The 22,031-nt window shown below is 40.4% G+C and overlaps 2 protein-coding genes across 2 annotated transcripts; both read right to left on the bottom strand.

The window, feature by feature from the left end:
* Positions 1-264: 264 nt before the first annotated feature.
* Positions 265-1,532, bottom strand: LOC106627254 (uncharacterized). The gene is made up of 2 exons (XM_014247318.3): positions 996-1,532; positions 265-930 (listed from the first exon to the last, which is right to left on the bottom strand). Exons 1-2 carry the CDS (start codon positions 1,374-1,376, stop codon positions 478-480), a joined length of 834 nt encoding a protein of 277 aa, XP_014102793.2. The 5' UTR covers positions 1,377-1,532; the 3' UTR covers positions 265-477.
* On the bottom strand, positions 1,486-20,313 carry LOC106627206 (serine-rich adhesin for platelets-like). Its single transcript, XM_070108497.1, is given in 3 exon segments — positions 1,486-1,521; positions 2,757-16,189; positions 17,000-20,313. Coding segments are annotated over 3 exon segments (16,728 nt in total). The 5' UTR covers positions 20,259-20,313.
* Positions 20,314-22,031: the final 1,718 nt, after the last annotated feature.

Below are 22,031 nucleotides of genomic sequence, written 5' to 3'. Positions count from 1 at the left end.
AAAAATGCTAAACATGAGAATTCTATTATAAAAGCAGCTCGCCAGCAAGTCAAAAACTTATAAGGCATGATATTTTTGAGTATTTGTACCGTTATTTGGTACGCGTTTCTAAAGCTTGAAAGATTCATGATTTCATCTCCATACATTCTAAAATCTTTACGCTCGAATTTTGAAGGGACAAGACGACAGTTTTCAATACGCTGACTTTTGTCTATTCGGTTCAAAGTATTCATAATTGATTTACAGAATATTATAAAATAACAATTGTATTTTTGCCTGTTCACAATTTTTATTTATTTTTATAGAATTTTTACAAAATACGGTTTCTTCGTGCTCGAAGTAACATTTAATATTAATTGATTTCAAATACAGGGTTTCTCAATCTTCCATATAATAATGTGTTTCTGCCAAAGTAGACATTTTAATTAGGATAAAGTTTGGTGCATTTTTATTTAGTGGGTTTCAAGCATTAGGCCCTTAATATTTGCTCAATGCAAGTCTACTTTTAAGTTTAGCAAGAAGTTTCCTCATGGCAAAAAGGTCTTCTTCTGGCATGAAATCACCCTCTGTTGCTGTTTCAGGAGCATCTGAAATTGACTCTGTTGATGCCGCTGTTGTTTCAGGAGTATCTGAAATTGACTCTGTTGATGCCGCTGTTGTTTCGGGCTCTTCAGTTGTCACTGTTGCTATGTCCTGAGTAGACGTAGGTATTTCTGTAGGAGCGACGATCGTCGGTACTGCCGTTTCGCCTCTAAGACAGCTTTGTAATTCCAAATTAGTCTTATAAGTATTCTCCACATATTCACGTTCAGATGCATTCGTACAGCGATGTTCAGCATTTTCTATTAAGCGATAGCTTTCGCGTACATTTGCTAGTGATTCGCCAGCATCTGCTGAAATCTCGTACATGCTTTCGGTGTTTCGTTTGCCCTAAAAAATAATAATTCTTTTAAACAATATTTCACCCCAGTCATCGGTGATCAGACTCCACTTACAGCACTCGAAAAGCAACTGAAATATTCGATAGAACCAACAAGGTTTGCGCAAACGTTCAGAGCCTCACACGATGAATTTGCCGACTTTTCAATGGCATCGCGTTCAGGTTGTGTGGCAGCGTCGATCTTTCTCCGCTCAACATCAGCTGTGTCCAAGCAAGCAGCAAAACTTAGGCGGTACTCTTCGTTGAGATCGTCGAACACTTTAAGATAATAATCGAAGCAAGCCAAGCTTTGCTCAGGATTCGCGCGTTGATCGGCTCGCGTGTCCACCATCAATTGCAATAAGTTGATCTCTGTGCTCCGTAACAAATTGTTTGTTGAAGCACCGAAAGCCGAGCCTGCTATAAGGCTTAGTAGAATAATCGATAGCTTATACATTTTCTATTAATTTCTGGAATGATCTCTTGTTAATTGTTGCTTCGCGAATTGCAATTTTTCACTAAGTATAATGCACTTTAAGTACTTTTGGTTTATTGGTCGAGTATAATCAATCTGTACGTTCAGATTGGCCGCTAATGTATAACTGGAAAACATTAAGGGAACGTACAGAATTTTATAGGTAAAATGGTTATTTTGCCTTTGTAAAATTGTTTTACAACATCCATAAATACTCAATAAAATTCCGATGTCTTTTCAAAATTTATTTTTTTGCAGATTTTGCAATTTCTTTATCTTAATACATATACGAGTATATACCATACAAACATAGAAACCTATAATTTATATAGCTAAAAGCTTTCGAGTACAAATACATCATTGTTGCTGCTGTTTCCCCATTGTTCACAAATAATCGACTAAAAACTTATAAATTACTTCCGCCACTAAAGATAACACGCTACGCGAATTCACTGGTCTATAATAACGAATGGAAGAGATAGCTAAGATAGTAAACTGTTTAGAGGAATTGGCTATTTACCAACGACTAAACTAAGAAATTAGTCATAGCACCACCATACATAACACGGGAATTCGTTGTAGACGCAGTTCCTAAAGAAAAGTTCACAAGGCACTGGAAAAAGTGATGAACATGCTTGATGGTTAAGCTTTTAAGGATGTTGATGTGGTTGCGACAGACTCGGTTGTGGTTGAAAATTCCCCTATTTGAGATACTCTTGTGGAACTTTCAGTCGTATAGTGTGAAGCATCAGAATTTGTGGTCGAAGGAGTTTCTCCTGAAGAAGTGGTGGAAATGTTTGCTGGTTCAGATTGCACGGATGTTGATGTGGTTGCTTCAGATTCGGTTGTGGTTGCAAATTCACCTATTTGAGATACTCTTGTGGAACTTTCAGTCGTATAGTTTGATGCATCAGAATTTGTTGTCGAAGGAGTTTCTCCTAAAGAAGTGGTGGAAATATTTGCTGGCTCAGATTGCACGGATGTTGATGTGGTTGCGTCAGATTCGGTTGTGGTTGCAAATTCACCTATTTGAGATACTCTTGTGGAACTTTCAGTCGTATAGTGTGAAGCATCAGAATTTGTGGTCGAAGGAGTTTCTCCTGAAGAAGTGGTGGAAATGTTTGCTGGTTCAGATTGCACGGATGTTGATGTGGTTGCTTCAGATTCGGTTGTGGTTGAAAATTCACCTATTTGAGATACTCTTGTGGAACTTTCAGTCGTATAGTGTGAAGCATCAGAATTTGTGGTCGAAGGAGTTTCTCCTGAAGAAGTGGTGGAAATGTTTGCTGGTTCAGATTGCACGGATGTTAATGTGGTTGCTTCAGATTCGGTTGTGGTTGCAAATTCACCTATTTGAGATACTCTTGTGGAACTTTCAGTCGTATAGTTTGATGCATCAGAATTTGTTGTCGAAGGAGTTTCTCCTAAACAAGTGGTGGAAATATTTGCTGGTTCAGATTGCACGGATGTTGATGTGGTTGCTTCAGATTCGGGTGTGGTTGAAAATTCACCTATTTGAGATCCTCTTGTGGAACTTTCAGTCGTATAGTGTGAAGCATCAGAATTTGTGGTCGAAGGAGTTTCTCCTGAAGAAGTGGTGGAAATGTTTGCTGGTTCAGATTGCACGGATGTTGATGTGGTTGCTTCAGATTCGGTTGTGGTTGCAAATTCACCTATTTGAGATACTCTTGTGGAACTTTCAGTCGTATAGTTTGATGCATCAGAATTTGTGGTCGAAGGAGTTTCTCCTGAAGAAGTGGTGGAAATATTTGTTGGCTCAGATTGTACGGATGTATATGTGGTTGCGTCAGATTCGGTTGTGGTTGCAAATTCACCTATTTGAGATACTCTTGTGGAACTTTCAGTCGTATAGTGTGAAGCATCAGAATTTGTGGTCGAAGGAGTTTCTCCTGAAGAAGTGGTGGAAATAGTTGTTGGCTCAGATTGCACGGATGTTGATGTGGTTGCTTCAGATTCGGTTGTGGTTGCAAATTCACCTATTTGAGATACTCTTGTGGAACTTTCAGTCGTATAGTTTGAAGCATCAGAATTTGTGGTCGAAGGAGTTTCTCCTAAAGAAGTGGTGGAAATATTTGTTGGCTCAGATTGTACGGATGTATATGTGGTTGCGTCAGATTCGGTTGTGGTTGAAAATTCACCTATTTGAGATACTCTTGTGGAACTTTCAGTCGTATAGTGTGAAGCATTAGAATTTGTGGTCGAAGAAGTTTCTCCTGAAGAAGTGGTGGAAATATTTCCTGGCTCAGATTGCACGGATGTTGATGTGGTTGCTTCAGATTCGGTTGTGGTTGCAAATTCACCTATTTGAGATACTCTTGTGGAACTTTCAGTCGTATAGTGTGAAGCATTAGAATTTGTGGTCGAAGAAGTTTCTCCTGAAGAAGTGGTGGAAATATTTCCTGGCTCAGATTGCACGGATGTTGATGTGGTTGCTTCAGATTCGGTTGTGGTTGCAAATTCACCTATTTGAGATACTCTTGTGGAACTTTCAGTCGTATAGTGTGAAGCATTAGAATTTGTGGTCGAAGAAGTTTCTCCTGAAGAAGTGGTGGAAATATTTCCTGGCTCAGATTGCACGGATGTTGATGTGGTTGCTTCAGATTCGGTTGTGGTTGCAAATTCACCTATTTGAGATACTCTTGTGGAACTTTCAGTCGTATAGTGTGAAGCATTAGAATTTGTGGTCGAAGAAGTTTCTCCTGAAGAAGTGGTGGAAATATTTCCTGGCTCAGATTGCACGGATGTTGATGTGGTTGCTTCAGATTCGGTTGTGGTTGCAAATTCACCTATTTGAGATACTCTTGTGGAACTTTCAGTCGTATAGTGTGAAGCATCAGAATTTGTGGTCGAAGGAGTTTCTCCTGAAGAAGTGGTGGAAATATTTGTTGGCTCAGATTGCACGGATGTTGATGTGGTTGCCTCAGATTCGGTTGTGGTTGCAAATTCACCTATTTGAGATACTCTTGTGGAACTTTCAGTCGTATAATGTGAAGCATCAGAATTTGTGGTCGAAGGAGTTTCTCCTGAAGAAGTGGTGGAAATGTTTGCTGGCTCAGATTGCACGGATGTTGATGTGGTTGCGTCAGATTCGTTTGTGGTTGCAAATTCACCTATTTGAGATACTCTTGTGGAACTTTCAGTCGTATAGTGTGAAGCATCAGAATTTGTGGTCGAAGGAGTTTCTCCTGAAGAAGTGGTGGAAATATTTGCTGGCTCAGGTTGCACGGATGTTGATGTGGTTGCGTCAGATTCGGTTGTGGGTGCAAATTCACCTATTTGAGATACTCTTGTGGAACTTTCAGTCGTATAGTGTGAAGCATCAGAATTTGTGGTCGAAGGAGTTTCTCCTGAAGAAGTGGTGGAAATGTTTGTTGGCTCAGATTGCACGGATGTTGATGTGGTTGCCTCAGATTCGGTTGTGGTTGCAAATTCACCTATTTGAGATACTCTTGTGGAACTTTCAGTCGTATAGTGTGAAGCATCAGAATTTGTGGTCGAAGGAGTTTCTCCTGAAGAAGTGGTGGAAATGTTTGTTGGCTCAGATTGCACGGATGTTGATGTGGTTGCGTCAGATTCGGTTGTGGTTGCAAATTCACCTATTTGAGATACTCTTGTGGAACTTTCAGTCGTATAGTGTGAAGCATCAGAATTTGTGGTCGAAGGAGTTTCTCCTGAAGAAGTGGTGGAAATGTTTGCTGGTTCAGATTGCACGGATGTTGATGTGGTTGCTTCAGATTCGGTTGTGGTTGCAAATTCACCTATTTGAGATACTCTTCTGGAACTTTCAGTCGTATAGTTTGATGCATCAGAATTTGTGGTCGAAGGAGTTTCTCCTGAAGAAGTGGTGGAAATATTTGTTGGCTCAGATTGTACGGATGTATATGTGGTTGCGTCAGATTCGGTTGTGGTTGAAAATTCACCTATTTGAGATACTCTTGTGGAACTTTCAGTCGTATAGTGTGAAGCATCAGAATTTATGATCGAAGGAGTTTCTCCTGAAGAAGTGGTGGAAATAGTTGTTGGCTCAGATTGCACGGATGTTGATGTGGTTGCTTCAGATTCGGTTGTGGTTGCAAATTCACCTATTTGAGATACTCTTGTGGAACTTTCAGTCGTATAGTTTGAAGCATCAGAATTTGTGGTCGAAGGAGTTTCTCCTGAAGAAGTGGTGGAAATATTTGCTGGCTCAGATTGCACGGATGTTGATGTGGTTGCGTCAGATTCGGTTGTGGTTGCAAATTCACCTATTTGAGATACTCTTGTGGAACTTTCAGTCGTATAGTTTGAAGCATCAGAATTTGTGGTCGAAGGAGTTTCTCCTAAAGAAGTGGTGGAAATATTTGCTGGTTCAGATTGCACGGATGTTGATGTGGTTGCTTCAGATTCGGTTGTGGTTGAAAATTCACCTATTTGAGATACTCTTGTGGAACTTTCAGTCGTATAGTGTGAAGCATCAGAATTTGTGGTCGAAGGAGTTTCTCCTGAAGAAGTGGTGGAAATAGTTGTTGGCTCAGATTGCACGGATGTTGATGTGGTTGCTTCAGATTCGGTTGTGGTTGCAAATTCACCTATTTGAGATACTCTTGTGGAACTTTCAGTCGTATAGTGTGAAGCATCAGAATTTGTGGTCGAAGGAGTTTCTCCTGAAGAAGTGGTGGAAATGTTTGCTGGTTCAGATTGCACGGATGTTGATGTGGTTTATTCAGATTCGGTTGTGGTTGCAAATTCACCTATTTGAGATACTCTTCTGGAACTTTCAGTCGTATAGTTTGATGCATCAGAATTTGTGGTCGAAGGAGTTTCTCCTGAAGAAGTGGTGGAAATATTTGTTGGCTCAGATTGTACGGATGTATATGTGGTTGCGTCAGATTCGGTTGTGGTTGAAAATTCACCTATTTGAGATACTCTTGTGGAACTTTCAGTCGTATAGTGTGAAGCATCAGAATTTGTGGTCGAAGGAGTTTCTCCTGAAGAAGTGGTGGAAATAGTTGTTGGCTCAGATTGCACGGATGTTGATGTGGTTGCTTCAGATTCGGTTGTGGTTGCAAATTCACCTATTTGAGATACTCTTGTGGAACTTTCAGTCGTATAGTTTGAAGCATCAGAATTTGTGGTCGAAGGAGTTTCTCCTGAAGAAGTGGTGGAAATATTTGCTGGCTCAGATTGCACGGATGTTGATGTGGTTGCGTCAGATTCGGTTGTGGTTGCAAATTCACCTATTTGAGATACTCTTGTGGAACTTTCAGTCGTATAGTTTGAAGCATCAGAATTTGTGGTCGAAGGAGTTTCTCCTAAAGAAGTGGTGGAAATGTTTGCTGGTTCAGATTGCACGGATGTTGATGTGGTTGCTTCAGATTCGGTTGTGGTTGCAAATTCACCTATTTGAGATACTCTTGTGGAACTTTCAGTCGTATAGTGTGAAGCATCAGAATTTGTGGTCGAAGGAGTTTCTCCTGAAGAAGTGGTGGAAATATTTGCTGGCTCAGATTGCACGGATGTTGATGTGGTTGCGTCAGATTCGGTTGTGGTTGCAAATTCACCTATTTGAGATCCTCTTGTGGAACTTTCAGTCGTATAATTTGAAGCATCAGAATTTGTGGTCGAAGGAGTTTCTCCTAAAGAAGTGGTGGAAATGTTTGCTGGTTCAGATTGCACGGATGTTGATGTGGTTGCTTCAGATTCGGTTGTGGTTGCAAATTCACCTATTTGAGATACTCTTGTGGAACTTTCAGTCGTATAGTTTGATGCATCAGAATTTGTGGTCGAAGGAGTTTCTCCTGAAGAAGTGGTGGAAATGTTTGCTGGTTCAGATTGCACGGATGTTGATGTGGTTGCTTCAGATTCGGTTGTGGTTGCAAATTCACCTATTTGAGATACTCTTGTGGAACTTTCAGTCGTATAGTTTGAAGCATCAGAATTTGTGGTCGAAGGAGTTTCTCCTGAAGAAGTGGTGGAAATATTTGCTGGCTCAGGTTGCACGGATGTTGATGTGGTTGCGTCAGATTCGGTTGTGGTTGCAAATTCACCTATTTGAGATACTCTTGTGGAACTTTCAGTCGTATAGTGTGAAGCATCAGAATTTGTGGTCGAAGGAGTTTCTCCTGAAGAAGTGGTGGAAATGTTTGCTGGTTCAGATTGCACGGATGTTGATGTGGTTGCTTCAGATTCGGTTGTGGTTGCAAATTCACCTATTTGAGATACTCTTGTGGAACTTTCAGTCGTATAGTTTGATGCATCAGAATTTGTTGTCGAAGGAGTTTCTCCTAAAGAAGTGGTGGAAATATTTGCTGGTTCAGATTGCACGGATGTTGATGTGGTTGCTTCAGATTCGGGTGTGGTTGAAAATTCACCTATTTGAGATCCTCTTGTGGAACTTTCAGTCGTATAGTGTGAAGCATCAGAATTTGTGGTCGAAGGAGTTTCTCCTGAAGAAGTGGTGGAAATGTTTGCTGGTTCAGATTGCACGGATGTTGATGTGGTTGCTTCAGATTCGGTTGTGGTTGCAAATTCACCTATTTGAGATACTCTTGTGGAACTTTCAGTCGTATAGTTTGATGCATCAGAATTTGTGGTCGAAGGAGTTTCTCCTGAAGAAGTGGTGGAAATATTTGTTGGCTCAGATTGTACGGATGTATATGTGGTTGCGTCAGATTCGGTTGTGGTTGCAAATTCACCTATTTGAGATACTCTTGTGGAACTTTCAGTCGTATAGTGTGAAGCATCAGAATTTGTGGTCGAAGGAGTTTCTCCTGAAGAAGTGGTGGAAATAGTTGTTGGCTCAGATTGCACGGATGTTGATGTGGTTGCTTCAGATTCGGTTGTGGTTGCAAATTCACCTATTTGAGATACTCTTGTGGAACTTTCAGTCGTATAGTTTGAAGCATCAGAATTTGTGGTCGAAGGAGTTTCTCCTAAAGAAGTGGTGGAAATATTTGCTGGTTCAGATTGCACGGATGTTGATGTGGTTGCTTCAGATTCGGTTGTGGTTGAAAATTCACCTATTTGAGATACTCTTGTGGAACTTTCAGTCGTATAGTGTGAAGCATCAGAATTTGTGGTCGAAGGAGTTTCTCCTGAAGAAGTGGTGGAAATATTTGTTGGCTCAGATTGTACGGATGTATATGTGGTTGCGTCAGATTCGGTTGTGGTTGAAAATTCACCTATTTGAGATACTCTTGTGGAACTTTCAGTCGTATAGTGTGAAGCATTAGAATTTGTGGTCGAAGAAGTTTCTCCTGAAGAAGTGGTGGAAATATTTCCTGGCTCAGATTGCACGGATGTTGATGTGGTTGCTTCAGATTCGGTTGTGGTTGCAAATTCACCTATTTGAGATACTCTTGTGGAACTTTCAGTCGTATAGTGTGAAGCATTAGAATTTGTGGTCGAAGAAGTTTCTCCTGAAGAAGTGGTGGAAATATTTCCTGGCTCAGATTGCACGGATGTTGATGTGGTTGCTTCAGATTCGGTTGTGGTTGCAAATTCACCTATTTGAGATACTCTTGTGGAACTTTCAGTCGTATAGTGTGAAGCATTAGAATTTGTGGTCGAAGAAGTTTCTCCTGAAGAAGTGGTGGAAATATTTCCTGGCTCAGATTGCACGGATGTTGATGTGGTTGCTTCAGATTCGGTTGTGGTTGCAAATTCACCTATTTGAGATACTCTTGTGGAACTTTCAGTCGTATAGTGTGAAGCATTAGAATTTGTGGTCGAAGAAGTTTCTCCTGAAGAAGTGGTGGAAATATTTCCTGGCTCAGATTGCACGGATGTTGATGTGGTTGCTTCAGATTCGGTTGTGGTTGCAAATTCACCTATTTGAGATACTCTTGTGGAACTTTCAGTCGTATAGTGTGAAGCATCAGAATTTGTGGTCGAAGGAGTTTCTCCTGAAGAAGTGGTGGAAATATTTGTTGGCTCAGATTGCACGGATGTTGATGTGGTTGCCTCAGATTCGGTTGTGGTTGCAAATTCACCTATTTGAGATACTCTTGTGGAACTTTCAGTCGTATAGTGTGAAGCATCAGAATTTGTGGTTGAAGGAGTTTCTCCTGAAGAAGTGGTGGAAATATTTGCTGGCTCAGGTTGCACGGATGTTGATGTGGTTGCGTCAGATTCGGTTGTGGGTGCAAATTCACCTATTTGAGATACTCTTGTGGAACTTTCAGTCGTATAGTGTGAAGCATCAGAATTTGTGGTCGAAGGAGTTTCTCCTGAAGAAGTGGTGGAAATGTTTGTTGGCTCAGATTGCACGGATGTTGATGTGGTTGCCTCAGATTCGGTTGTGGTTGCAAATTCACCTATTTGAGATACTCTTGTGGAACTTTCAGTCGTATAGTGTGAAGCATCAGAATTTGTGGTCGAAGGAGTTTCTCCTGAAGAAGTGGTGGAAATGTTTGTTGGCTCAGATTGCACGGATGTTGATGTGGTTGCGTCAGATTCGGTTGTGGTTGCAAATTCACCTATTTGAGATACTCTTGTGGAACTTTCAGTCGTATAGTGTGAAGCATCAGAATTTGTGGTCGAAGGAGTTTCTCCTGAAGAAGTGGTGGAAATATTTGTTGGCTCAGATTGCACGGATGTTGATGTGGTTGCCTCAGATTCGGTTGTGGTTGCAAATTCACCTATTTGAGATACTCTTGTGGAACTTTCAGTCGTATAGTGTGAAGCATCAGAATTTGTGGTCGAAAGAGTTTCTCCTGAAGAAGTGGTGGAAATATTTGCTGGCTCAGGTTGCACGGATGTTGATGTGGTTGCGTCAGATTCGGTTGTGGTTGCAAATTCACCTATTTGAGATACTCTTGTGGAACTTTCAGTCGTATAATGTGAAGCATCAGAATTTGTGGTCGAAGGAGTTTCTCCTGAAGAAGTGGTGGAAATGTTTGCTGGTTCAGATTGCACGGATGTTGATGTGGTTGCTTCAGATTCGGTTGTGGTTGCAAATTCACCTATTTGAGATACTCTTGTGGAACTTTCAGTCGTATAGTGTGAAGCATTAGAATTTGTGGTCGAAGAAGTTTCTCCTGAAGAAGTGGTGGAAATATTTGTTGGCTCAGATTGTACGGATGTATATGTGGTTGCGTCAGATTCGGTTGTGGTTGCAAATTCACCTATTTGAGATACTCTTGTGGAACTTTCAGTCGTATAGTGTGAAGCATTAGAATTTGTGGTCGAAGAAGTTTCTCCTGAAGAAGTGGTGGAAATATTTCCTGGCTCAGATTGCACGGATGTTGATGTGGTTGCTTCAGATTCGGTTGTGGTTGCAAATTCACCTATTTGAGATACTCTTGTGGAACTTTCAGTCGTATAGTGTGAAGCATTAGAATTTGTGGTCGAAGAAGTTTCTCCTGAAGAAGTGGTGGAAATATTTCCTGGCTCAGATTGCACGGATGTTGATGTGGTTGCTTCAGATTCGGTTGTGGTTGCAAATTCACCTATTTGAGATACTCTTGTGGAACTTTCAGTCGTATAGTGTGAAGCATTAGAATTTGTGGTCGAAGAAGTTTCTCCTGAAGAAGTGGTGGAAATGTTTGCTGGTTCAGATTGCACGGATGTTGATGTGGTTGCTTCAGATTCGGTTGTGGTTGCAAATTCACCTATTTGAGATACTCTTGTGGAACTTTCAGTCGTATAGTTTGATGCATCAGAATTTGTTGTCGAAGGAGTTTCTCCTAAAGAAGTGGTGGAAATGTTTGCTGGTTCAGATTGCACGGATGTTGATGTGGTTGCTTCAGATTCGGTTGTGGTTGCAAATTCACCTATTTGAGATACTCTTGTGGAACTTTCAGTCGTATAGTGTGAAGCATTAGAATTTGTGGTCGAAGAAGTTTCTCCTGAAGAAGTGGTGGAAATGTTTGCTGGTTCAGATTGCACGGATGTTGATGTGGTTGCTTCAGATTCGGTTGTGGTTGCAAATTCACCTATTTGAGATACTCTTGTGGAACTTTCAGTCGTATAGTGTGAAGCATTAGAATTTGTGGTCGAAGAAGTTTCTCCTGAAGAAGTGGTGGAAATGTTTGCTGGTTCAGATTGCACGGATGTTGATGTGGTTGCTTCAGATTCGGTTGTGGTTGCAAATTCACCTATTTGAGATACTCTTGTGGAACTTTCAGTCGTATAGTGTGAAGCATCAGAATTTGTGGTCGAAGGAGTTTCTCCTGAAGAAGTGGTGGAAATATTTGTTGGCTCAGATTGCACGGATGTTGATGTGGTTGCCTCAGATTCGGTTGTGGTTGCAAATTCACCTATTTGAGATACTCTTGTGGAACTTTCAGTCGTATAGTGTGAAGCATCAGAATTTGTGGTCGAAAGAGTTTCTCCTGAAGAAGTGGTGGAAATATTTGCTGGCTCAGGTTGCACGGATGTTGATGTGGTTGCGTCAGATTCGGTTGTGGTTGCAAATTCACCTATTTGAGATACTCTTGTGGAACTTTCAGTCGTATAATGTGAAGCATCAGAATTTGTGGTCGAAGGAGTTTCTCCTGAAGAAGTGGTGGAAATGTTTGCTGGTTCAGATTGCACGGATGTTGATGTGGTTGCTTCAGATTCGGTTGTGGTTGCAAATTCACCTATTTGAGATACTCTTGTGGAACTTTCAGTCGTATAGTGTGAAGCATTAGAATTTGTGGTCGAAGGAGTTTCTCCTGAAGAAGTGGTGGAAATATTTGTTGGCTCAGATTGCACGGATGTATATGTGGTTGCGTCAGATTCGGTTGTGGTTGCAAATTCACCTATTTGAGATACTCTTGTGGAACTTTCAGTCGTATAGTGTGAAGCATCAGAATTTGTGGTCGAAGGAGTTTCTCCTGAAGAAGTGGTGGAAATGTTTGCTGGTTCAGATTGCACGGATGTTGATGTGGTTGCTTCAGATTCGGTTGTGGTTGCAAATTCACCTATTTGAGATACTCTTGTGGAACTTTCAGTCGTATAGTGTGAAGCATTAGAATTTGTGGTCGAAGAAGTTTCTCCTGAAGAAGTGGTGGAAATATTTCCTGGCTCAGATTGCACGGATGTTGATGTGGTTGCTTCAGATTCGGTTGTGGTTGCAAATTCACCTATTTGAGATACTCTTGTGGAACTTTCAGTCGTATAGTGTGAAGCATTAGAATTTGTGGTCGAAGAAGTTTCTCCTGAAGAAGTGGTGGAAATATTTCCTGGCTCAGATTGCACGGATGTTGATGTGGTTGCTTCAGATTCGGTTGTGGTTGCAAATTCACCTATTTGAGATACTCTTGTGGAACTTTCAGTCGTATAGTGTGAAGCATTAGAATTTGTGGTCGAAGAAGTTTCTCCTGAAGAAGTGGTGGAAATATTTCCTGGCTCAGATTGCACGGATGTTGATGTGGTTGCTTCAGATTCGGTTGTGGTTGCAAATTCACCTATTTGAGATACTCTTGTGGAACTTTCAGTCGTATAGTGTGAAGCATTAGAATTTGTGGTCGAAGAAGTTTCTCCTGAAGAAGTGGTGGAAATGTTTGCTGGTTCAGATTGCACGGATGTTGATGTGGTTGCTTCAGATTCGGTTGTGGTTGCAAATTCACCTATTTGAGATACTCTTGTGGAACTTTCAGTCGTATAGTTTGATGCATCAGAATTTGTTGTCGAAGGAGTTTCTCCTAAAGAAGTGGTAGAAATATTTGCTGGTTCAGATTGCACGGATGTTGATGTGGTTGCTTCAGATTCGGTTGTGGTTGAAAATTCACCTATTTGAGATACTCTTGTGGAACTTTCAGTCGTATAGTGTGAAGCATCAGAATTTGTGGTCGAAGGAGTTTCTCCTGAAGAAGTGGTGGAAATGTTTGCTGGTTCAGATTGCACGGATGTTGATGTGGTTGCTTCAGATTCGGTTGTGGTTGCAAATTCACCTATTTGAGATACTCTTGTGGAACTTTCAGTCGTATAGTTTGATGCATCAGAATTTGTTGTCGAAGGAGTTTCTCCTAAAGAAGTGGTGGAAATATTTGCTGGTTCAGATTGCACGGATGTTGATGTGGTTGCTTCAGATTCGGGTGTGGTTGAAAATTCACCTATTTGAGATCCTCTTGTGGAACTTTCAGTCGTATAGTGTGAAGCATCAGAATTTGTGGTCGAAGGAGTTTCTCCTGAAGAAGTGGTGGAAATGTTTGCTGGTTCAGATTGCACGGATGTTGATGTGGTTGCTTCAGATTCGGTTGTGGTTGCAAATTCACCTATTTGAGATACTCTTGTGGAACTTTCAGTCGTATAGTTTGATGCATCAGAATTTGTGGTCGAAGGAGTTTCTCCTGAAGAAGTGGTGGAAATATTTGTTGGCTCAGATTGTACGGATGTATATGTGGTTGCGTCAGATTCGGTTGTGGTTGCAAATTCACCTATTTGAGATACTCTTGTGGAACTTTCAGTCGTATAGTGTGAAGCATCAGAATTTGTGGTCGAAGGAGTTTCTCCTGAAGAAGTGGTGGAAATAGTTGTTGGCTCAGATTGCACGGATGTTGATGTGGTTGCTTCAGATTCGGTTGTGGTTGCAAATTCACCTATTTGAGATACTCTTGTGGAACTTTCAGTCGTATAGTTTGAAGCATCAGAATTTGTGGTCGAAGGAGTTTCTCCTAAAGAAGTGGTGGAAATATTTGCTGGTTCAGATTGCACGGATGTTGATGTGGTTGCTTCAGATTCGGTTGTGGTTGAAAATTCACCTATTTGAGATACTCTTGTGGAACTTTCAGTCGTATAGTGTGAAGCATCAGAATTTGTGGTCGAAGGAGTTTCTCCTGAAGAAGTGGTGGAAATATTTGTTGGCTCAGATTGTACGGATGTATATGTGGTTGCGTCAGATTCGGTTGTGGTTGAAAATTCACCTATTTGAGATACTCTTGTGGAACTTTCAGTCGTATAGTGTGAAGCATTAGAATTTGTGGTCGAAGAAGTTTCTCCTGAAGAAGTGGTGGAAATATTTCCTGGCTCAGATTGCACGGATGTTGATGTGGTTGCTTCAGATTCGGTTGTGGTTGCAAATTCACCTATTTGAGATACTCTTGTGGAACTTTCAGTCGTATAGTGTGAAGCATTAGAATTTGTGGTCGAAGAAGTTTCTCCTGAAGAAGTGGTGGAAATATTTCCTGGCTCAGATTGCACGGATGTTGATGTGGTTGCTTCAGATTCGGTTGTGGTTGCAAATTCACCTATTTGAGATACTCTTGTGGAACTTTCAGTCGTATAGTGTGAAGCATTAGAATTTGTGGTCGAAGAAGTTTCTCCTGAAGAAGTGGTGGAAATATTTCCTGGCTCAGATTGCACGGATGTTGATGTGGTTGCTTCAGATTCGGTTGTGGTTGCAAATTCACCTATTTGAGATACTCTTGTGGAACTTTCAGTCGTATAGTGTGAAGCATTAGAATTTGTGGTCGAAGAAGTTTCTCCTGAAGAAGTGGTGGAAATATTTCCTGGCTCAGATTGCACGGATGTTGATGTGGTTGCTTCAGATTCGGTTGTGGTTGCAAATTCACCTATTTGAGATACTCTTGTGGAACTTTCAGTCGTATAGTGTGAAGCATTAGAATTTGTGGTCGAAGAAGTTTCTCCTGAAGAAGTGGTGGAAATATTTCCTGGCTCAGATTGCACGGATGTTGATGTGGTTGCTTCAGATTCGGTTGTGGTTGCAAATTCACCTATTTGAGATACTCTTGTGGAACTTTCAGTCGTATAGTGTGAAGCATTAGAATTTGTGGTCGAAGAAGTTTCTCCTGAAGAAGTGGTGGAAATATTTCCTGGCTCAGATTGCACGGATGTTGATGTGGTTGCTTCAGATTCGGTTGTGGTTGCAAATTCACCTATTTGAGATACTCTTGTGGAACTTTCAGTCGTATAGTGTGAAGCATTAGAATTTGTGGTCGAAGAAGTTTCTCCTGAAGAAGTGGTGGAAATATTTCCTGGCTCAGATTGCACGGATGTTGATGTGGTTGCTTCAGATTCGGTTGTGGTTGCAAATTCACCTATTTGAGATACTCTTGTGGAACTTTCAGTCGTATAGTGTGAAGCATCAGAATTTGTGGTCGAAGGAGTTTCTCCTGAAGAAGTGGTGGAAATATTTGTTGGCTCAGATTGCACGGATGTTGATGTGGTTGCCTCAGATTCGGTTGTGGTTGCAAATTCACCTATTTGAGATACTCTTGTGGAACTTTCAGTCGTATAGTGTGAAGCATCAGAATTTGTGGTCGAAGGAGTTTCTCCTGAAGAAGTGGTGGAAATGTTTGTTGGCTCAGATTGCACGGATGTTGATGTGGTTGCGTCAGATTCGGTTGTGGTTGCAAATTCACCTATTTGAGATACTCTTGTGGAACTTTCAGTCGTATAGTGTGAAGCATCAGAATTTGTGGTCGAAGGAGTTTCTCCTGAAGAAGTGGTGGAAATATTTGTTGGCTCAGATTGCACGGATGTTGATGTGGTTGCCTCAGATTCGGTTGTGGTTGCAAATTCACCTATTTGAGATACTCTTGTGGAACTTTCAGTCGTATAGTGTGAAGCATCAGAATTTGTGGTCGAAAGAGTTTCTCCTGAAGAAGTGGTGGAAATATTTGCTGGCTCAGGTTGCACGGATGTTGATGTGGTTGCGTCAGATTCGGTTGTGGTTGCAAATTCACCTATTTGAGATACTCTTGTGGAACTTTCAGTCGTATAATGTGAAGCATCAGAATTTGTGGTCGAAGGAGTTTCTCCTGAAGAAGTGGTGGAAATGTTTGCTGGCTCAGATTGCACGGATGTTGATGTGGTTGCGTCAGATTCGTTTGTGGTTGCAAATTCACCTATTTGAGATACTCTTGAGGAACTTTCAGTCGTATAGTGTGAAGCATCAGAATTTGTGGTCGAAGGAGTTTCTCCTGAAGAAGTGGTGGAAATATTTGTTGGCTCAGATTGCACTGATGTTGATGTGGTTGCGTCAGATTCGGTTGTGGTTGCAAATTCACCTATCTGAGATACTCTTGTGGAACTTTCAGTCGTATAGTGTGAAGCATCAGAATTTGTGGTCGAAGGAGTTTCTCCTGAAGAAGTGGTGGAAATGTTTGCTGGCTCAGATTGCACGGATGTTGATGTGGTTGCTTCAGATTCGATTGTGGTTGAAAATTCACCTATTTGAGATACTCTTGTGGAACTTTCAGTCGTATAGTGTGAAGCATCAGAATTTGTGGTCGAAGGAGTTTCTCCTGAAGAAGTGGTGGAAATATTTGTTGGCTCAGATTGTACGGATGTATATGTGGTTGCGTCAGATTCGGTTGTGGTTGCAAATTCACCTATTTGAGATACTCTTGTGGAACTTTCAGTCATATAGTGTGAAGCATCAGAATTTGTGGTCGAAGGAGTTTCTCCTGAAGAAGTGGTGGAAATATTTGTTGGCTCAGATTGCACTGATGTTGATGTGGTTGCGTCAGATGCGGTTGTGGTTGCAAATTCACCTATCTGAGATACTCTTGTGGAACTTTCAGTCGTATAGTGTGAAGCATCAGAATTTGTGGTCGAAGGAGTTTCTCCTGAAGAAGTGGTGGAAATGTTTGCTGGCTCAGATTGCACGGATGTTGATGTGGTTGCGACAGACTCCGTTGTGCTTGAAAATTCACCTATTTGAGATCCTCTTGTGGAACTTTCAGTCGTATAGTGTGAAGCATCAGAATTTTTGGTCGAAGGAGTTTCTCCTGAAGAAGTGGTGGAAATATTTGTTGGCTCAGATTGTACGGATGTTGATGTGGTTGCGTCAGATTCGGTTGTGGTTGCAAATTCACCTATCTGAGATACTCTTGTGGAACTTTCAGTCATATAGTGTGAAGCATCAGAATTTGTGGTCGAAGGAGTTTCTCCTGAAGAAGTGGTGGAAATATTTGCTGGCTCAGATTGCACGGATGTTGATGTGGTTGCTTCAGATTCGGTTGTGGTTGAAAATTCACCTATTTGAGATACTCTTGTGGAACTTTCAGTCGTATAGTGTGAAGCATCAGAATTTTTGGTCGAAGGAGTTTCTCCTGAAGAAGTGGTGGAAATATTTGTTGGCTCAGATTGCACTGATGTTGATGTGGTTGCGTCAGATTCGGTTGTGGTTGCAAATTCACCTATCTGAGATACTCTTGTGGAACTTTCAGTCGTATAGTGTGAAGCATCAGAATTTGTGGTCGAAGGAGTTTCTCCTGAAGAAGTGGTGGAAATGTTTGCTGGCTCAGATTGCACGGATGTTGATGTGGTTGCTTCAGATTCGGTTGTGGTTGCAAATTCACCTATTTGAGATACTCTTGTGGAACTTTCAGTCATATAGTGTGAAGCATCAGAATTTGTGGTCGAAGGAGTTTCTCCTGAAGAAGTGGTGGAAAGATTTGTTGGCTCAGATTGCACTGATGTTGATGTGGTTGCGTCAGATTCGGTTGTGGTTGCAAATTCACCTATCTGAGATACTCTTGTGGAACTTTCAGTCGTATAGTGTGAAGCATCAGAATTTGTGGTCGAAGGAGTTTCTCCTGAAGAAGTGGTGGAAATATTTGTTGGCTCAGATTGCACTGATGTTGATGTGGTTGCGTCAGATTCGGTTGTGGTTGCAAATTCACCTATCTGAGATACTCTTGTGGAACTTTCAGTCGTATAGTGTGAAGCATCAGAATTTGTGGTCGAAGGAGTTTCTCCTGAAGAAGTGGTGGAAATGTTTGCTGGCTCAGATTGCACGGATGTTGATGTGGTTGCGTCAGATTCGTTTGTGGTTGCAAATTCACCTATTTGAGATACTCTTGTGGAACTTTCAGTCGTATAGTGTGAAGCATCAGAATTTGTGGTCGAAGGAGTTTCTCCTGAAGAAGTGGTGGAAATGTTTGCTGGCTCAGATTGCACGGATGTTGATGTGGTTGCGACAGACTCGGTTGTGGTTGAAAATTCACCTATTTGAGATCCTCTTGTGGAACTTTCAGTCATATAGTGTGAAGCATCAGAATTTGTGGTCGAAGGAGTTTCTCCTGAAGAAGTGGTGGAAATGTTTGCTGGCTCAGATTGCACGGATGTTGATGTGGTTGCTTCAGATTCGGTTGTGGTTGAAAATTCACCTATTTGAGATACTCTTGTGGAACTTTCAGTCATATAGTGTGAAGCATCAGAATTTGTGGTCGAAGGAGTTTCTCCTGAAGAAGTGGTGGAAATATTTGCTGGCTCAGATTGCACGGATGTTGATGTGGTTGCGACAGACTCGGTTGTGGTTAAAAATTCACCTATTTGAGATCCTCTTGTGGAACTTTCAGTCGTATAGTGTGAAGCATCAGAATTTGTGGTCGAAGGAGTTTTTCCTGAAGAAGTGGTGGAAATGTTTGCTGGCTCAGATTGCACGGATGTTGATGTGGTTGCTTCAGATTCGGTTGTGGTTGAAAATTCACCTATTTGAGATACTCTTGTGGAACTTTCAGACGTATAGTGTGAAGCATCAGAATTTGTGGTCGAAGGAGTTTCTCCTGAAGAAGTGGTGGAAATGTTTGCTGGCTCAGATTGCACGGATGTTGATGTGGTTGCTTCAGATTCGGTTGTGGTTGAAAATTCACCTATTTGAGATACTCTTGTGGAACTTTCAGTCGTAAAGTGGGAAGCATCAGGATTTGTGGTTGAAGGTGTTTCTCCAGAAGTAGTGGTGAAAATATTTGCTACCTCTGTTTTCAATGATATATGAGTAGTTGTGTCGGATTCGGTTGTGGTAGAAAATTCTCTTCTTTCAGATGTTTTTGTGGAAGTATCAGTCGTGTGGTGGGACACATCAGGATTTGTTTTAAATTGAGTTTGTGTGGGGAAAGTGGTGGGATTATTTGTAAGCTTTGTAGTGAAGGATGTTGACGTGGTTGTTGTAAAAATTGTGGGGATTTCTTTGCTGATAGATCTTGATTCCTCAGTTTCTGATGAAGATGATGACTCGCGGAGCTCTTCAGTTTCAGTTGACTTCTCTGAGATTTCGGATTCTGAAGACGTTTCTGATTTGTACTCTAAAGTTTCATCAATTTCTGATTCTGAAGATGTCGAGCTTTCTGACTCAGAAAATTCGTTAGTTTTATACATTGTATTTTCGTCAGTTTCGGAATCTGAAGAGAGCGAAATTTCAGATTCAGGCTCCGAAATCTCATCAGTAATGTACTGTGAGCTTTCATCGGTTTCGCAGTTTGAAGATTTCCAGTTTTCACAATCGGATGATTCGTCAGTCTCAGACTCTGAACTTTCATCAGTTTCAGACCCAAGACCCAATTCCCAACTTTTAGACTCTGAAGAATCCCAACTTTCATCAGTAAAATCGCTAGATCTTATTGATCCGCTATTAAATGATATGTCACTATCAGCAGTTCGAGATTCAGACTCGCATGATACAACACTCGATACGCTATAGAACGAAGAATCACTGTAGCTCATATCAAGTGATTCGGAATTGCTCATTGTGTCACTCGCTTCTTCGGACGCTGACCACACATCACTTGCATCGGAATCTGCCGAGCTGAAAGTAGTACTCCTACGCTTTCGAGCGCCATGTAGCACGATGAATTTTTCACAATATGCCCGCATTAGTCGGTTCTTTACAGTTTGCTCGCCTAATACTGTAAACATTTTATCGCATTCTGCTCTCTTACAGTACTCCAATTCTTTTTCGATTTGTGCCTTTTGTAATAAGAATTCTTTATTTGCGATATGTTTACAAAACAAATCGCTGTCACTACAACTTTCAATTGTACTCTGAATTGCGTGTTGCGCAGCTTCGATTTTTCGATTATAATACGAAGAGCATAATTTTGTCTTCTCCACCATCAAAGAATCTTCACATTCGATGCAAAACGGCGTTATTAAGCAAACCGAAAGGAGCAATAATTTACAAGCACACATTTTCACTTTTACTTTAGGAGCTATTTTAGGATATATTCTAAGCCTCGTTACCCGGCGCTTGTGAAAATTTCACAGATACTGTATTTGGCTATCATTTCTTTCGCCTTTTATACTCGCCTTTGTGTATAGTTTTGCGGCATTCAAGCTAATGTTTTAAACATTTCAGTGACACTTTCTTCCGTTTTAATGAAACAAGTGACAGCTATGGACAATAAATAAAATTGTAGATATTTAAATACGTTAGCGCTACATAAAAGCTTTCTTTACTTAAGCGCAATGCAAAATGTATTTCAACTAACTATTTAAAACTAGCAACGTGACTTTTTGTGACTAGTCTTAACTAAAACGAAGCCCGATTTCATAAACTCTCGCATGTAAATCGTTATAATTCAAAAGAGTGAAATAAGTAAGCGCGATGAGCTTTGAGCTTTAATTACTTGGACACTCATTGTTGCCAGACAGTCTGATTCACTAGAAGGTTTAACTCACAAAATGTACCAGTATACAGAGTATTGGTTTACTAAATTCGCATATAAGTTTTCAAAAATTGTACCGGTGAACGTTTAAGACGCACCCTCTATTAGGTTATAGAATCCTAAAGGTCGAGCCTTAAAGCTGGGGAGTCTACAATTATACACTTTACATAAAATAGCACAAAAGCTACAAAAAGAAACTAATTGATATCCTCCCAGGTGATATATACCAAACCCGGGCAAAAGTTCACACACCAAATCACGTGTTTTATTTCGCAAAATATAAAGTAGATGCAATTAATTGAAAAAAAAATTGTTATATTTTTCATTAAAAACTTTAATATTATTTACCAGCTCTGGCAATATATGTCGACTATTATATTACGTACCTTCATATATGTACAAAGGTATATAATTTGCCGGAAATAAAAACTGCGTTATCTTGTTAATTTACCCACATACCAACTACTCGACAGCCAGTATCTCTTCTGCCCATAATTCTATAGCAGCATTATCGCCGCAAAGTCATAGAGTAATTTACGTTCATACATATATATATATATATATATATCTTTTATTGACTTGAATAAATATTTGCTGGTTGAAATATCGGGTGTCTTTTTACAACCAAATGTTAAATATTTAATGGGTAAATAAATTTAGTATTGTTTGCCCGGCAAATAAATGACTTGTATATGATATTTGTTTAAAGATTACCGCTAAATAAAGGAGGATCGGTGGTTAGATTATCAATATACGTCACTCATACTTGAGTAAATTAAAAAAAGGGTAGAATTTAGCAGCTGCTAATAAAATAGACTTTTACGTACTCTTTTATATTCACCTACTAGTAAAAAAAAACTTATTTTTTTGTAATTTTTTTAAGAAATATAAAAAAAGAGAGATAAAGAAATATGCATTTGCAATACTTACTCTACTTTGTTAATCGATGACTCACTTTTAAAATTTTTTGGTTCGCTGGTTCCCGTAGTCGATTTCCAGAGAACCTCCGAAAAGCGGTGCCTGGCGTTGAGCAAGACTTTCTCCTTAATCACAACTCTAAAAACTAAAAAAATATTATTATAGATGAGACCAGGTAATGATCTTAGGACTAGTCAAAATTTTTATTTTTGTCAAAATGGTGGTTTTAAAAAAAATGTCCATTTTTGTGAAAGTTATTACACTAAGGGGTGGCTTCAAAAATCGAAATTTTTTCGTAATCTTATTTCTCCGATAATTAAATTTAAATTAAAAAAAAAATGATTTAAGTTATGAATATACTAAAACGACCTAGAAAATC

Source organism: Bactrocera oleae, chromosome 4 (assembly GCF_042242935.1).
Source record: "Bactrocera oleae isolate idBacOlea1 chromosome 4, idBacOlea1, whole genome shotgun sequence".
Taxonomy (NCBI): domain Eukaryota; kingdom Metazoa; phylum Arthropoda; class Insecta; order Diptera; family Tephritidae; genus Bactrocera; species Bactrocera oleae.
The sequence above is the reverse complement of the archived record's forward strand: the minus strand, read 5'-3'. Positions and strand labels throughout refer to the sequence as shown.